Raw genomic sequence first — 17,681 nt, 5'->3', positions numbered from 1 at the left:
TGTATTATCTTAAGTCTCTACTAAAGTTTGCAAGGTTCGGCCATATTTTAGGATTTATAAGCCGGGCTAATGATATGTTTGTTATACTTTACCTAAACCTGATTGATTAAAACTGATTGATTAAAACTGATTGATAAGGATATGTTTGTTATACTTTATTTTAAGACTTGGATAATAATTACGTTTTGTGCTATTTTGCCTTAAAACCTATTTAAGAAAAGACATGACCGTTAAGTGATTGTTTAATACATAGTTTATGACTTACTGGCAACTAAAGGTCGAAGCGATTCCAGTGTTTGATCGGAAACCAAATGATCTACCATCGTATGGACGATAACTCCACCCGACAGACCGACAGATGTACATGCGAGTAACAGTATAGACCTACACCTTGTTCTTCGGAAGGGACATAAAACTGATTCGTAATACAAGTACTCTGAATAAAAGTTTCATTCAAGGTGAGATTCAAAGGAGGAAATCTACGTATAAGTTACTGTCACCTGAAAATGATATTTGGTAGGACATTTATGCCTCACATCGAGAATGGGTTCGTGTGGTGATTGGATATAGAATTGTTGTAACATGATCTACATGTGTACATATAAAAGTGAGACTATAACAAAATATTATATCGTCTGTTGTTTAGTGTTATGTGGTTTTGTGTTGTGTTGTGTTATATGTTGTAAAATATATCCGTGGCTTTTTATACATGTTTGCATACCTGTTTTAAATAATATTTAGTTTTGGAATAAACATTCTTTCTTGCAAACATTTCTTTTTTTTCTATTTAATAGCTGTGTCACTGTCATGTTTGATTTTATATTCAAACTACGCTATAAAATCAGGAATTATATGGAATGAAAACGTGCAGCTGGTCTGGTAAAATCATAATTTCCATTTAATTTTTATAAAGAATATCTGCGAGTTATTTGCCTTTGGCTCATTAGCGTTTTTCAAGATAAATAGTGGAACGACATAACATAAAACAAGGCAATGCGAGTAACTATATTTACATCAGTATTTCCTTAATTAAGAAGCAGCTGATCCAGGTAGCTTAACAACTAAGTTTACAATTTTTGCTACATTGAATATGGTTCTTCTAGATCTAGATGATCTAAGAGAAATGAAAATATGAACTTTTGGCCGTGAACATTTTTTAAATAACTGTATCTATAACGGGCAGCATGCATTAAGGGTACAGATCAAGCATTTTCTTCTAAATATAATTGCTTGAACGCTCAGGTTAAAGATCAAGGCAAACATTTCCACACTGGCGCTAGATTCACCTTTTTATATAACAATCGCACGATACTGTTTCAAGCCATCGTTGCCGCTAAAATAAATAACCGAAAACAAAATTGTTTAAATGTCCGACACTGGTCATTTAGGTGAATGTTGATAAATATTTAACAACCTCAATAATTGAAAAATTATTGCCAAACTTATCTTCAATCTGGACTTTTAAATGGTTTTGTTTCACTATTTCGTAAAGTGACATAATATCCTTCGTCATAATGTCACAGTCACGTGATGTCACATAAAAGTTCTTATTCCATTTTGACTCTGGAACCAAGAGTTTTGATTCACGAGTACTTGGGCAATCCCTGTCCCGAAAAAGCAATGGTAAAAGTTTTGAGAGATTCATTGTTGTTGTTTCTAGCGAGTCACTTTCTATTAATTCGAATAACTCGTGTAATTCCTTCTTTTGACCAGCTGACACGTTCTTTGTTGTAATTATCAAATTAATGGATTTTAATAGCTCCTGATTTTTAAACTGCGTGCTATTTTCGAGTTCTGTGTTATTATTCTTAATGCCTTCACTATATTTAATGTCCAATGAATCATCTGTATTTTGCATGCACTCTTTGGCTTTTAACTGTTCTGCCTCCACTTTAGAACAAAACTTTTGAACATCGCGTAACATTACTTTAAAATGCTCCACTTCGTCTGTGAAAAATTCTTCTTTTGAAATTTGTTTTTCCAAACGGTCTTTAAAGAAATTATATATTCCGTAATCAAATTTGTTTCTCTTTCTGAAAATTGTCATGTCGTCTGCTGTTACACCAAAATAATCCGATAGATTGCTAACGTTATTTGGTGAAAATGTATTAATTTTGATATACAATATATCTTGTAATGTCCAGTTTAAGTACCTCTTCAGTAACACCAACGATTCATCGAACTTTTCAACGACCATCACAAGATGAAAAATATTTCCCGTTTTGTTTAGAAATTCCACAAAGCTTTGTTCGGTTATTTTTTCAGCTGTCCTAAGACTAAGGGACATACCAAAATCATACGCCATAGAGTTAAAGGTCATAGACTCGGACATAGTTGTTGCCTCGTTTTGCTTCGGATTTCTTATTAGATCTGTAATAAAAGTTTCGTTGGACAGTTTGCCTAAATATGGATATGGCGACTTTAGAGCGAACTTGTAATAACAAGCGGATGAAATGAAAAGGTCGAATGGATCTCGAACAATTGCAACATAAACTGTATCGTTATACAGAAGTTGTGAAACCTTTTTATGGTTAAAAACCATGTGGTGGCTAAGAATATCATATTTATGATTAGATTTTATATTCTTATCCACTCTTTGGTGCGCATTCGGCTTTTCCGGCAAAGGTGGCCATATGTCACTAAAGAAATATTTCTGAGTAGATATATAATGGGTTGGAGTAGGAATCACAAATGACAGGTTTCGTTTTAGTCCGAATCGAAGAATGATGCTTTGTGCAGTCGAACTTGCAGCTTTGTGTACTTTCAAAAATTCTATATGAGTAGCCTCATTCTTATTTTCAGAATCAGTTATGCTGTCTGTTGTCTTTGTCAATGCCGGTGTAATCGTTGTATGAAAAGACTTTTGCTTAGCGTTCGACTGGGTTTGGCCGGTTCTGATGTCCTGATAATAAATTTCTGAACTTTTTCTTGTTAGTAAAATTGGTCCCGTTCCGTTATCCGCTTCGGTAATTAAATTCTTATCTCCCGATAGAAATGAAATCTGCATCTGTCCCTGAAAAGATTTTGTTCTCATGATATTATAAATAAGCTCTACATTTGACAAGCTACTGACTTGGACAAAATGTGATCTTAAATTTGATTTAGATATTTTGAAAAGGAACGAAGGAATGACAACTTTTTTTAACTCGGTTTAGAATTAGACGAGTTTGAACTGAAATTGGCTATAACCATATATATATATATATCGAGGGGTTAAAGCCAGAACAGTATAAGTCCACGTTTTACTGAAAATCACTTTTTTAGACTTTTTAATACCATTTTTAAAGCCCCTTCTTTTGCCCTTATCTCCGGCACCATATAAGGTATGAAACCTAAGATATCAAAGGGAACCATATCGCAGTAAGAGCTTATCATCAGTATTGTTGTATGCCAGAACGTTATAAGTGCATTAACATGAAAACCAGAAGGATTTAAGTGCACCTTCCTTCACATTATGTGAGGTTAGAAATGTGCCAAAACGATACAAGTGCACTTAAACCATTCTAGAAGTAACACATTATGTTAATAATTCAAGGCGCAAATGAAATATGATCACTTAATACATTCTGGAATTAACACCTTTGGTTAATTAGGCAAGAAAATACTTTCAGAACTTGTATCCACAAGGTATATAATTGTTAATTGTAAATGGAAAGTAATATTTTTATCAAGGTTTATGTTATATTCACATGAAAACTTATATTGTTTCCTGCTAAAATGGTGAAAACTCCAGATTTAACAGTATTTCTGCCATATTCGTATATATTAGATAAGTGAGACTGTTTAATCAGGAACATAGTAAAATGAAAACCAGAGATAGAGAAAAAAATCAAACAAATTGAGCACAAAACAAAACCAACCATCTGCAGTCAAAGTAGTTTTACTGATTCCATGTTCCATTGTCAACCAAGTTTATTACATGTATTAAATAGAAAATTAGGTTGCTACAATTTGTTTTTCTTCTCTTTGCCCAATTTAAGTTCAACATGAAAATTGTGGAAAATATCTGAAGAATAAAGAATAAAGAAACTCTTGTGAACTTTGAAGTTGGCATACATGTACATAAAATAATTTACTAGGAAAGTAAAGTATATGTGTTTTCATTGTGATTGTTGTGAAGGTCTGAATTGTTGCTGTAACATTAAAGTGAGGGACAATCAAAATTAATAATTATTTTTACAGAATTTCCATTTAGTGACAATAGTGTTTAGTTGGTATAATTCAACGTCAATTATTATTGAGGCATGACTTATCCGCTATCCTCCGTCTTTACCCCAGTATTGTTATGAGCTAAAAGTTCAGACACACTTCAATGCATAAAGTATGACATTGTGCTCAAGTATATACTTGTTTGTCAGAAAATACTGTTGTTTATTTAATAACACTGATAGATCTAATAATTTTAATGAAAACGATAAGAGAAATATTATTCAGTTTGTTTAATTTTAAATTTCACTTCCACCGTTTCAGTTTATCAGTTGTTAAAACTCAGAGTTCTATTTTGTGGAATTTTGGATATAAAATAGTTTAATATAATACTTAAAGTTAGTTCATTGATTATTTCCACTTTATCAAAATAGGAACCACACAATTCTTCAAATATTAACTTAAAAGTTACCCTTGCCGATATTTTCTTCAGTAGAGGGTATTCTAATCAAGAGGATTTTGATAGCCCCGACATTTTCAAGAAGGGGATTATGGTACCCCTGCTATATTTAAAGAGGGGAATATGATACCCCTGAAAAAGTATGAATGGGATTTTGTAACATACTGTCTTTTTTCAGAGAAGGGGATTTTGATCACGGAGATTTTTATATACACTGACATGCAAAAGAAAAATACAATAACACAGAAACCATTGAGCAAGTTTTAAGTAAGCGAACTTATGCAAACGGATAATGATTGTAAATGGAGTAGTAGTATAAACAAGGAAATAGAAGAGCAAAGAAAGCAACTTCAGTTACTGTTACTGTATTCATACCCTGTCAGTCAGATAGAATTGTGAGAATGGCAAAAACAAAAAATCCTTGTGTTGTAGCACATTTACCAGTGAGAATTTCTTTCCATAAAGAACATTGCAAAGTATGAAGTCCAAAAAAAAAAGCTTGGATAAAAAGGGACAGAAAAGTGGGGAAAAAAAATAAAAGGTTAAAATTTAAAGAAGGTAAACCTGCAAATGAATATGTTTAATACAGTTTCGATGACCTACATTTCCAATGTATAAAACTGAAATCAAGGAAAGAAGCTTCTATAAAATCTGATTTACTGCCGATCCACAATGCAAAACTTCCCATTATACAAAAAAGGAACGACTTCTTTAGCTTTGTTCTGATGGAACAACATCTTCAGAATTCCATCAGTATTTCAAGAATATTCATTCTGAAAAAGCAGTCAGAGACTGCTTATCAGAACCAGACATGTTGAAAGTACAAGTGCAAGAGTTCTTTTGTTTTAAGAGGTACTATATAGAAAAAGATGGGAAAACGTTATTTTACTAATATCTAGAATGGATTGTTGAAATTTTGTGTAGCGTAATTGTTATACAATTTTAAACATATTTTGTAATTTTATACACATTTTACTCAACATTTCTATTTGTACTAAGTGCACATATTTCCTAAGTCTTTGTAAATCATGTCATAAGATTCAATAGTTTTGTTGTAAGTGCACTTGTGACAGTATGGCATTGAATAAAACCAGCATTATTGCAATATTTTAGAGAACTAAGTGCACTTAACACATTTGAACCCTCGAATTATTTTCCATTTTGTTGTATGCCAGATTGAGTTAAGTACAATTTTAACTATAAAACCAATTTAATTTATGAGTAGTCCTTTTATATTCTTCATACATTGTAATAACATTATTGTCTATAATATAACCAAATCTTACCTAAATATTCTGATTCAGTAAAAAGTTTTATTTATCTAAAACCTTCTTTTGCATTTTTCTCCACTATTTGAAAAATGGACTTATACCGTTCTGGCTTTAACCCCTCGATATATACTAGACAACCCGCCCGCTTAGCTCAATAGGGAGAGCGCCGCTCTACGGATCGCAGGGTCGTGAGTTCTATCCTCGGGCGGGCCGTATTTGATAAAAGACATTATGTCTGAAATATTTCTGATTCATGTTGGGAAGCTGGCAGTTATTTGCAGCTTTGTACTGGTACAGATTCCAGGAACACAAGTTCGGTTAACTGCCAGCAGTTACATAACTGAAATACTGTTGAAAAAAGGCGTTAAACCAAAAACAAACAAAATATACATACTAGATTGACTCAACTGATGCAACCTAATATAACTCGCAAAGAAAGTAACAATCTAAGTAACTCGTTAATTTTCCTACAAGAATCTTATAATTCAAATAATTTACCTTTGTATTCGATGAGACCGGAGGCGGAGCTCTCTTAGCCACAGGTTTGAAGAAGTCGGACAGTAGTGCTATAAACATTAAAACAATAGTCATGCCCAACGCAGTAATCAATGTCTTCTTTCTGCAATAAACGTATTTGTTAATAACATTTTTCAAGTTCGTATACAAATTTCCGTGAGCGAGTAGATGAGGTCGTTGAGTTCGTATCGCTTACCAGTTTAGAGCCATCTTTTGTGAGGAAGTGGTGCAGCTGGTTAGCGGAAGGTCAGTGGTTTACCCAGGTGTCCATCCGTGCCTAAAACAATGTTCAGAGGGACAGGTACGTGGGTCGGTCCCATCTTTTAAAAGCTGGGAATCATCATATGACGGAACTTGTGTTTGTGGAACTTAAAGCCCATTTGATTAATTTATATGCTAAGTCAGTGCGATAAGTAAGTACATGAATGTGCAATATATACTAGGCTATTTAATCACCAAGGCACTAACTTAATTACCTTCAGGTTTAACCCCCCCCCCCCCCCTCCCCCGCCCACCCCACCAACCCAAAAAAAAAATCGTATTGTAACTCTGTAAATCAGACAATAAACTATACGAAAGCATTTACATGGTTTAAAAAGTTGGCTGAGAAGTTGCCTATACTCAACAAAGTTTCAACCCAAAAATTGCACAAGAAACCACCTATCTTTAAAAGATTTCTTAAACTCATAGATCTAATGAAACAGAAAGTGACACACTACAAAATGTTATAGTGCAATACGATACTCACTTATTCATGATAACTCTATCTCCAAAACATTTAAATTTAGTATCACATTGATAAACACAACACACTTCTGTCGTTTTATTGTAAGAGAATATTTGAACTTTGATAACATGTATATAAACCTTGACTGTAACGAGCATACGGAAATACCCGATGTTTCACGATTACGTTAGCTGTATACTATAGCTGTTTTTTTTTTTCAAAGTGAAAATATATAGAATGGGTAAAATTTAATTTAAGAAAACTGTAGTTTGTTTTATATGCACGATCAAAATATCTTTTACTCACGAATATCCTACATTTCCACTCTGCGGAAATATTGATGTTCATTCGGTGGCTATCGACTGAATTTCTATAGGCCAACATTTTAATCTTTGGGTTATGGGCCTTTCCTTACTTTTAAACTTTTAATGATGAAAGAACTTTACAAGACCTACAGGAATATAGCTGTTGACCGTCTATTTTGTGCACTAGTAGGGGTTTTTTGTTACCTCTGCCCGGGGGTGATTTTTTATTTGCAATAAAGATGGACAGACAGGCAGATGTATAAACAACATTTCTGCATTTCCCCATCCGCTTCACAGCAAGGAATAACAAACTTTATTCAAGAAACTAGAATTGTATCCATAGGACAAGGATGTCCCCACATTCTGTGCCATTCTCTATATAGCAAAAACTACCAAAGGGCCATAACTGCAGTAAAAATATTCACAGAAAAAATCCTTCTTTTATGATTATCTGTTTGAAGCAAATCAGGCTACTAGTGATGGACACAAAAGATTTTTACTCTATGTTCTATATAAAAAAAAGCCTAGCAAAAAAGGTCATAACTGTGGTAAAAATAGTCACAGAAATAAATCCTTCCTTTATGACCATCTGCACATCTAGGCTAGCTTGTTCATCTGTAAAAGTTTGAAGCAAATCAGGCTAATAGTGTGGGAGGAGTTGGACACACTATTTCAGGACGTACTATGTAGGCCTAAGGCTACGTACGAACAGCAACGTTATATGCAGGATTGTGGAGGAGGGGTGCATAAAGAGAGCTAAGGTGACCTACGTCATTCAGTTGATAATGAAAGACGTGTGCGAAGTTTAATCAGGTTGTGATGTGCGGTTAGAGAGATACACCCTGACAAGTTGGCAGCTGCGTATAGGATTTTGTAGAAAAATGGTCAAGTACAAAAGGGGCATACTTTCATCAAAATGACAAAATGGCAGCTAAAAGTTGTGGAACCAATGACATTTAGTTGTTATTATCATGGAGATGGAATGTTTTATTCAGTTATGATGGGTGAGAACTGAGATATGAACTTGCCTTGCTGAAAATCGTTAACAAGGTGTGTATAAGGATCTTACATGTTTAGCTGTGTAAGACGGGGTTTTTTCCTTACCCGAGGGACAGTGTGGAATGGAAAACCGAGCAAAGGTTTGCGAGGCTTTTTATCCAAGCTGTCCCGAGGGTTGGGTAAACAGCTGCAGTTGGTGTTATTCAGATTGGCAGTCTCAGAAAAAATGTTTAAGAAATAATAATGAAGCATGATGATAGACACAGGACCCTACACCTATACTAACAGCTCGCCATAACATCAGGAAAGCTGAAAAAGGACGAAATTTAAAACTTACTGATGCTAGACTTATAATTGTTGCGCACTGCACTCTGCCTCACTGCCATCTGCCTATATTCCAGGTACCGAGACAATCTCTAGTATAGTTTTAAGTTATGCTACGAACATAGAGAAGACGAACTTACTGACAACGCCATCCTTCCAGTGCATAAATATGGAAACGTTACATTTATGTGAACTAAATTTATATTAGCTAAATATCCTGTAAGCTTAATAACAATCCAATCAAAAATAAGGTAAATAAATAAATTCTTAAAATCGTTTATGTCAAATACTTTGAAACTAAAAAATGTTTCTATTACTGACATTCCGTAGAAAGATGTAAAATATCAATGGTATTGGCTTATATTTCAACAGAAAAATAGTGGATTAAACACTATCCAAAGCGTGTCAGCTTCGAAGGTAGTGTGTCATTTTATTTGATAGATATGTAATCTTAAAATTTTAAGAACGTTTTTCTCCTTTATTTTCAGACATCACGCCGTTGATTTAAAAGAGCTTAATATTATTTTAAATGGGGTATTTAAAATAATATTAATTTTAAAATCCTATTTCAGTAGAAACTTGTGTAATAGTTGTAAATGTAGGATTTCCTGTCTTGTGTTACAATTTCTATATTTTGTAATGCAATGGATGTATTGTATCTTAATAAAACTTATTTCTCAGCAGAATTTTAACAAGACCTGTCAAATGATGGTGCACTCTAGTAACTGAATCCCTTTCACCTGATAATCTTTCACTGGTTGAAGGTGCAGATGCAAATATCTGGCTCAAGATGAACTGTTACCCGAGAGCCAGATATATTTCCGTATGTGCCTTCAATTTGTGAAAAATTCTTTTTTCTTGCTTACTTCAATTAATAGGAGAAATGAATTGAACACACATTAATAAATTTCAGCACACGATTCATCTTACACCCCGGGGTGTAAGACAAGTTTTTCCAGCACCAGCAAAGACACTGTAAAATTCTGTCCAGCATATAAGAAAATACCATCTTACACACAAAAGCTTAAAGTGGAATTATGGGTATTTTTCACGCAAAAATCTGGCTGAAAAAGATGCGTGTGTAAACAGGGTGGAGAAAATTATAACTTTTAACCCAGTGTACTGTCAGAATAATTTGTATACTTTATATATTAATAACGTAACACATAAGCACAGTAGTGCTTGACTCCCTTCTCAGGTTGTGATTGCTATAATTATTGTTTGAATTGCTATAAATAATAGAATTTTGGTCATTTGTGGCTGATTTGGTTTCATTATGTGGATAGCTGGATCCCAGTATCACACATGTCCCATTGTCCTATACAAAAGTTAAAAGGAACCAGATATTTGATACAGCAAGTACTCGTTAAACGCCATGTTTAAATTTGGACCAATCAGAAACAAGTTCTAAAAATAGCACGTCTGTTGAGGTATAATAGGTAGATGGATTCGCTTTAAAATTATTTGGATTTTTGGCTTATACTCTACGGAAATTGCATAGAGGTAAATTTACTTCACCATTTGGCTTCAAAAAACATCTTTAACAGCATGCCTGGTGACATGCTGGGGGTCCGTACTCTTAATTAGCGAAAGCTATGTTGTGCCCTAAAGGGTGGATGGACCCTAATTAAACATAAACAAGAAGAAGAAGGGAGGGCATTCGGTATCCAGCGGTAGAAGAAGTCACATCGCGGATTCAACTAATAATCTATCCCAGTACCGTCAGGGCGGATAAATTATTAAAAAGAAAATTTTGGAAGTTGATAGATTAAAGAAGAGATAAAGGCTGAGCATCGGGAAGCTGAGACAGAGACCCAGGGTTTGGTAATCTACTGAGATAGTAGGAGAGTTCCAGCTTATAGACGGTTCAGCGTTATTGGCGAAGTACAGACAAGGCACAGGGGATATACCTATATGGTAGTTGAATGCTACATGTGACGGCATATAGACGCTGAGCATCCAGGAGTCAGGGCATTCATATAGAGTTGTAACTTCAGTTAAGAGGACAGAGGCCGAGCATCTATGCGATAGGATTCGTATGTTGTTGATTCAAAGACATTGTCTGACGGGAATTTCAACAAAAAGACCAGTCAAGTGTAGTCTCCAGCCTATAGGAATTTGAGCTATTTAAGAGTGTTAGTTTGAAACATTTAGTGATTTGCCTGATCCCTGAAATTGTCTAGCTCATAATTAAAATCGTTTAAGAATCATTGGTACACGAATCATTTAGGCAAGGTAGCCAGAGGAAAATTCTATATATATGAGATATTTGGTCTCACCAGCTCTACGTTTTAACAAAGGACATTCTATTTCGTTTGTCAGCTAGTCTTAGAAATTGTCGCCTTAGCGATTGGACCCAATTCATTGTTCAAGATACTAAAGGCGTAGGCACTTCCCTGGGTCATATAACTCGTATCCTGACATGTACCAAACTATTCTTGTTACCTATCTAACTTTCCAAATATGACTTCTCATATTTGGACGGGGCAGACATTCTAAGAAAAGTCGAACTGCACGCAGGAGTTGCTTCTCTTCAATTTCAGAAATCTTTACCTATAGGTAAGAGAGATCACTTCGTAGAATATTAAAGAAAATAACTATTATTTTATTAGTCCATTTCTTTATTTCTAAAGCATCAATTTCAAATGGTTATGCGGCATCATCGTTAATTTAACGCATTTAAATGCACAGCAACCGAAAATTGCTTTTATAGAACATTCGCCAAAAACACACTATATGCAGTAAGATGCGCATAATACCACTTTAAGTAAAATTTTCCAAGATGAAAAAGGTGCATAATTATGCCCAAATGAAAGACAGTTATCAAAATATGCCATGTAAGGTAACCTTATGATGCAACAGATGTGCCAAGAGGAGAATCTGAAAAAATTTACGCAATTAGTTCCTGAGAAACATGCTTACTAGCAACTTTAACAAAATTTCTATGTCAAAAAGGGATTTTTTTCCTTGTGGGGAATGTTTGCTTTGTATTTCTGGCTCATGTTTTGTCTGCCTTGAATTTTTGGTAAGAAAAGTCCCCTAAAAAGCATAAGAATTTTGTCTGGCTTTCAACACAGATTTCACGTAAATACATCACCTGAGGATCAAATTTTCCAACCTAGAAGAAGCTATGAGCTATGTAAGCAAAGCTTCCTAGTTATAGTACAGGCATACATTCTGTTGTACTGCATTCAGCTGAATCCACCTTGCACATTGCATACAACAGACTAAAACAGGAGGGTCATGATGACCCTAGATCGCTCACCTTAGTAATATGAGCTACATAGACAAGTGTACGAGATCAGATAAGAAAGTCAATTTTTTTTATGAGTAAGCACTGAAATCTTTTCCCAGTTGTGTTAACTAATTCAAATGTCACTAAAAGTCAGTTTTAAGATCGGTATGCAAAACAGTGTATGTCATCCAAATTTCAAGGCTGTATCTTAAAAGACAAGAAAGTAGGTCAGTAGGTCAAGGTCACAGTCAGGTGACCCCCAATTATTTAGGGTCATCAGGTAATTATAATTAAACAGTCTAGGAAATATGATAAGAAAATTTTTGAAGTATTTTTTCCTATATAACTCATATAAAAAGTGACCCCTGGGGCGGGTCTCTTTTCACCCCAGGGGTATAATTTGAACAATCTTGTTAGAGAACCACTAGGCAACGCTACATACCAAATATCAAAAGCCTATGCCTTGAACTTTCAGATAAGATTTTTAAAGTTTTTTCTTATATAAGTCTATGTAAAACTTGGGACCCCAAGGGCAGAGCCTCTTTTCAACCCAGGGTTATCACATGAACAATCTTGATAGAGGACCACAAGGTAATGCAACATACCAAATATCAAAGGCCTAGGTCTTGTGGCTTCAGACGAGAAGATCCTATATAAGTCTAGGCAATGCTACATACCAAATATCAAAAACCTAGGCCTTGCAGTTTCAGGTAAGAATTAAAAAAAAAATCCTATATGTCTATGTAAAACTTGGGACCCCCACGGGCAAGGCCTCTTTTTATCCCAGGGTAATAACATGAACAATCTTGGTAGAGGACCACAAGGTAATGCAACATACCAAATATCAAAGGCCTAGGTCTTGTGGTTTCAGACGAGAAGATCCTATATGTCTTATGTAAAACTTGGAACCCCCAGGGCGGGGCCTCTTTTCAACCCTGGGACATAACTTTTATAATCTTCACAGAGGACCATTAGATGATGTCACATGCCAAATATGGAGGCTCTACACCTTGCGGTTTTGGACAATATTTTTTTAAAAGTTTTTCCTTTCGGTTGCCATGGCAACCCGAGTTCTGTGTGGAATTCCATTCTTTGAATAATTTTGAAAGGGGCCACTCAATGATCATTCCAGTGAAGTTTGGTGTCATTCTGCCCAGTGGTTTTGAAGAAGAAGATTTTTTTTTTTAGAAATTGTTGACGAACAGACAATGCATGAAGGACGAAAGCGGTCACAAAAGCTCACCATGAGCTTTTGGCTCAGGTGAGCTAAAAACTGAGCACCATGTGACTTTCTGTCCACAGGTACAAGTCATAGGTAAGTCCTTAGGAGACCATTGCACAACCGCTGTTGGTATCCAGACCAAAGCTGGACACTTTTAAGAGAAGTACTACTGCCGATTTCAGAAAATCTCGCCGAATGGGCGTTTACATCAAACGCAGGTAGTAAATGACGTAGCTGTTACCCTAGTTATCGGTGAGCACACTTGTAGTTGGCTCCGACCAAAAGTATATTCGATCACAATGGTTTAAAGTTACTGAAAAGCGAGAAAAGCAACCGTGTAAAGGGTTAGTTACAAAAGTAAACTATTACGCGAGTTTATATCAAGATAATCCTGCATAATCATGATAATACATACCGGTACGCAGATTATACACTTAAAACTATCACACTGGCCATAGCTTTATCAGATCAAGTGGTTCCAACGTTGTTTGAGCGGTGAATTTTACGCCGATCAGATGGAGAAATATGGCCGATACTACAAATTTCCGGTATTGCAAGTATGATTTAAAGGAATTTCTACCCGTTAAATAACGAATCAAATGAAAACGATGGGTGCACCTGGAGCGCAAATGTGTCTATGATTTAGCACACATGTCCATTTAGCTGAGATTTGTGCCGTTTATTCAAACACTTCTGTACAGTCCGGCGGGGGAAGGAGATTTTTGACAGTTTTTGACAATATCGCATCAAATATAGTGTTAATCCGGAACAAGTAACTGTTAAAACACGTTTTATGTAAAGGGCTACCTCTTAAAACAAAGTGTGTGTATTTTCATAGAATTATTCAGCGTTATTTCTGAAAAATCGGCCGAAAACCTAATGCAACGCCGTTTCGAGTGGGTCGCTATGCAACGCAGTCAAGTGGATACCGTTCTGTGTCTTACTTGCGAAGTCTTATCCGTCTTAAAAACAGTCATTAAAGCCTAACAATGAATAAATTTAGAGAGTTTTATAGCATTATAATGATCCCGCCATTTCAATTATATTGTACATCGAACAATATCATTAAGTAAATAATAGTAATAGTTCGTAAAAACAAGAACCAGTTCACGGATATCTATCTACTCCACGAATGGTACTGAACTGCATACAAAAGCGGGTTGACTCTTTAAATCAGTATAGTTACAGTTGGTTACTTTTTAGCCCCTTAAAACCGATACATTGCGATTTCATTACTAATTTGTTGTGCATTTAAGCTGTTCATACAATATAAATAAAATTTGGTCCATGATAAAAGTACTGCTCAGTTGTTTGTACATACATGTATTTTCATTCATATTCCTGTGCTAGCGTTCATTTATTTTCAGAGAAATTAATCACAAAGAACGTTAAAATTGGCCAGGGAAAAGACAAGATTTTATTTGTCCTCCATAAAACAGAAACGACGTAATAAAGCTCTATGGTCCCGTGCAAAAATGAAAATACAAATCGTGGCCTCAACGCGAAACTAGTCTATCTGCTTCTATTTCTATATACACATAGACTAGTTTCGCGTTGAGGTCACGAAATGAAAAACAGACACCAATGAAAGAAAATAAACGGACCAGCAATACTAATAGAGATGTGCCACAGTTGTACTAACCGAAGAAGAAAAGCGATGTTTGCCAACGGGTACTTATTCGATTTGATAAGAGTTAGAAATATTGTAAAATAATGTATCTTTTGCTTCAGAAAGTTGTCTCAGGACAGCCTTGTCGCTTGCAATGTCTAAAAAGTCTGTCTCTTCCATTGTTAATTCTTCAAATATTTCATCACATAAAACTCTTTCTTTTAATACCTTATTGTGAACAGTTGTTTTTTTTTCCTTGATATTTGGTGCTTGAAGTTGGAGTTAGCAGTTTTTTCGGTTTTTTTTTATTATTATTATTATTATTCACTTTGAGAACATGGAGAAAACGCTCTTAATCGTTTGCTTGATGACACGTCTCTATTAGTATTGCTGGTCCGTTTATTTTCTTTCAATGGTGTCTGTATTTCATTTGTATTTTCATTTTTGAACGCCGACCATAGAGGTTTATTACGTCGTTTCTGTTTTATTGAGCACAAATAAAATCTTGTCTTTTTCCTGGCCAATTTTAACGTTCTCTGTGATTTATCTCTCTGAAAATAAATGAACGCTACACCAGCAATATGAATGAAAATATATACAAACAACTGATCAATACTTTTATCATGGACCAAATTTTATTTATTTTGTATGAACAGCTTAAATGCACAACAAATCAGTAACGAAATCGCAATGTACTGGTTTTAAGGGACTAAAAAGTAACCAACTGTAACTATACTGATTTAAAGAGTCAACCCGCTTTTGGTATGCAGTTCAGTACCATTCATGGAGGAGAAAAATATCCGTGAAATGGTTCTTGTTTTTACGAACTATTACTATTATTTACTTAATGATATTGTTCGATGTTCATCTTTGCTTTATATTTTTGTGTTGATGTTTTTTGACAATGTCCACAAAAATATGTTAAATGTTAAGATAACATAAAATGTAAAAGTACAATATATTAGAAATGGCGGGGTCATTATAATGCTATAAAACTCTAAATTTATTCATTGTTAGGCTTTAATGACTGTTTTTTAAGACGGATAAGACTTCGCAAGTAAGACACAGAACGGTATCCACTTGATTGCGTTGCATAGCGACCCACTCGAAACGGCGTTGCATTAGGTTTTCGGCCGATCTTTCAGAAATAACGCTGAATAATTCTATGAAAATACACACACTTTGTTTAAAGAGGTAGCCCTTTACATAAAACGTGTTTTAACAGTTACTTGTTCCCGATTAACACTATATTTGATGCGATATTGTCAAAAACTGTCAAAAATCTCCTTCCCCCGCCGGACTGTACAGAAGTGTTTGAATAAACGGCAAAAATCTCAGCTAAATGGACACATGTGCTAAAACATAGACACATTTGCGTTCCAGGTGCACCCATCGTTTTCATTTGATTCGTTATTTAACGGGTAGAAATTCCTTTAAATCAGACTTACAATACCGGAAATTTGTAGTATCGGCCATATTTCTCCATCTGATCGGCGTAAAATTCACCGCTCAAACAACGTTGGAACCACTTGATCTCATAAAGCTATGGCCAGTGTGACTATTTAGAATATAGATTTGAACTGTCTGATGATTGACACTGATGTGTATAATTTGTATTTATAGCAACTCTCGACGAAATACAACAAAACTGCTACCACAAATTTTCTGTTATTGTTCGAAGGTTTCATGTATTTATTTTAAATTGATGTATCCAGTCTTCATAAAATGTCTACGGATGTCGGTCATGGAAATTTTTTCAAGCATACTCGATGTTGTCTTTACGATAGAAAACAAACTCGGCAATATTTATTTAGTCTGATAACTACATCCAGTCTTCCAGGTTTAAAGTGGGTTAATTTAGGTTGTCTTAGATGCTGTGTATTTCAATTTTTCCAAGTTCGACGCCGAGAATTGTCGAAGTTGGACAAGCTTATGACAGGATAACTATAGTTATGATTTTAAACAAACAAAAGCACGTGTGATTCTGATTAAATGCATATCATAGTCAAATGGTACAACATTAAATAATAGTATTTGTGACAGGCAAGTGTCAGTAAGATCGCCTTTTACAAACGCTGTGAACATAGAGGTTCAATTTTTTACTATCACAGTTTTAACTCAAAAGATAAAATACTTTTACCGATATTTTCTCTCAAACAGGTCCTCTTTTGAGATAAGTAAGTTCTATAGAATATAGAAACTATTTTGTATTTACGACATAATCTGTAAAATACCAAACCAAAGGATCGACATCGATTAGAATTTCATTGGAAAAGTTTTCCATATGAAAAATTATACATTATTTAATAGAAATCCGTCAAATTATTACTGCATACAGAAGACATGTGGTATGCGATGTCATGAATACTTAAGTCAAACGGAAAAAAGTAGAGATAAAAATAACCTTTTAGTGGAACCCATCGCCCTAAATCATCTTGAGAGTTCTATGCCGACTTCTGGTTTATTGCAACTACATGCCCGCATGATTTCTAGAACCTGAATTGTAGTATCCATCTATCATGTGACCGCCCCTGTAGTCAAGTGGTTAATCGCTGACTTGAAATCTTTGAAATCTCTCACTGATTGTGGGGGGGGGGGGGGGGGGGGGGTAAACTGCCCACCCAACATTAAAGGAAGAACTGTTCAAAACGGGCGTTAAACCAAAGAAAATAAATCAATTTCCGTCGTGAGCAAGTTTCTTGGCAAGGAAACTTACTTAGTCATGAATCCCGAATCAAGTTTCAATTCGCTATTAAAGTCAAATGAAGGAGTTCAACTCTTAAGGCTTTTAACTTCATGTACAACGGCTACATGACTGGAAGTTGAATCGTTGATAAGTAGGACCTAAATACATCCTCAACGTACGG

The 17,681-nt window shown here is 35.0% G+C and overlaps 1 protein-coding gene across 1 annotated transcript; it reads right to left on the bottom strand.

Moving 5' to 3' along the window:
• Positions 1-991: 991 nt before the first annotated feature.
• LOC123564685 (uncharacterized) lies at positions 992-7,295 on the bottom strand. The gene is made up of 3 exons (XM_045358428.2): positions 7,142-7,295; positions 6,376-6,496; positions 992-3,013 (listed from the first exon to the last, which is right to left on the bottom strand). Exons 1-3 carry the CDS (start codon positions 7,276-7,278, stop codon positions 1,385-1,387), a joined length of 1,887 nt encoding a protein of 628 aa, XP_045214363.2. The 5' UTR covers positions 7,279-7,295; the 3' UTR covers positions 992-1,384.
• Between the last annotated feature and the right edge of the window lie 10,386 nt (positions 7,296-17,681).

The sequence above is a fragment of the Mercenaria mercenaria genome, chromosome 2 (genome assembly GCF_021730395.1).
Source record: "Mercenaria mercenaria strain notata chromosome 2, MADL_Memer_1, whole genome shotgun sequence".
Taxonomy (NCBI): Eukaryota; Metazoa; Mollusca; class Bivalvia; order Venerida; family Veneridae; genus Mercenaria; species Mercenaria mercenaria.
This window is presented reverse-complemented; position numbering and strand designations above follow the sequence as displayed.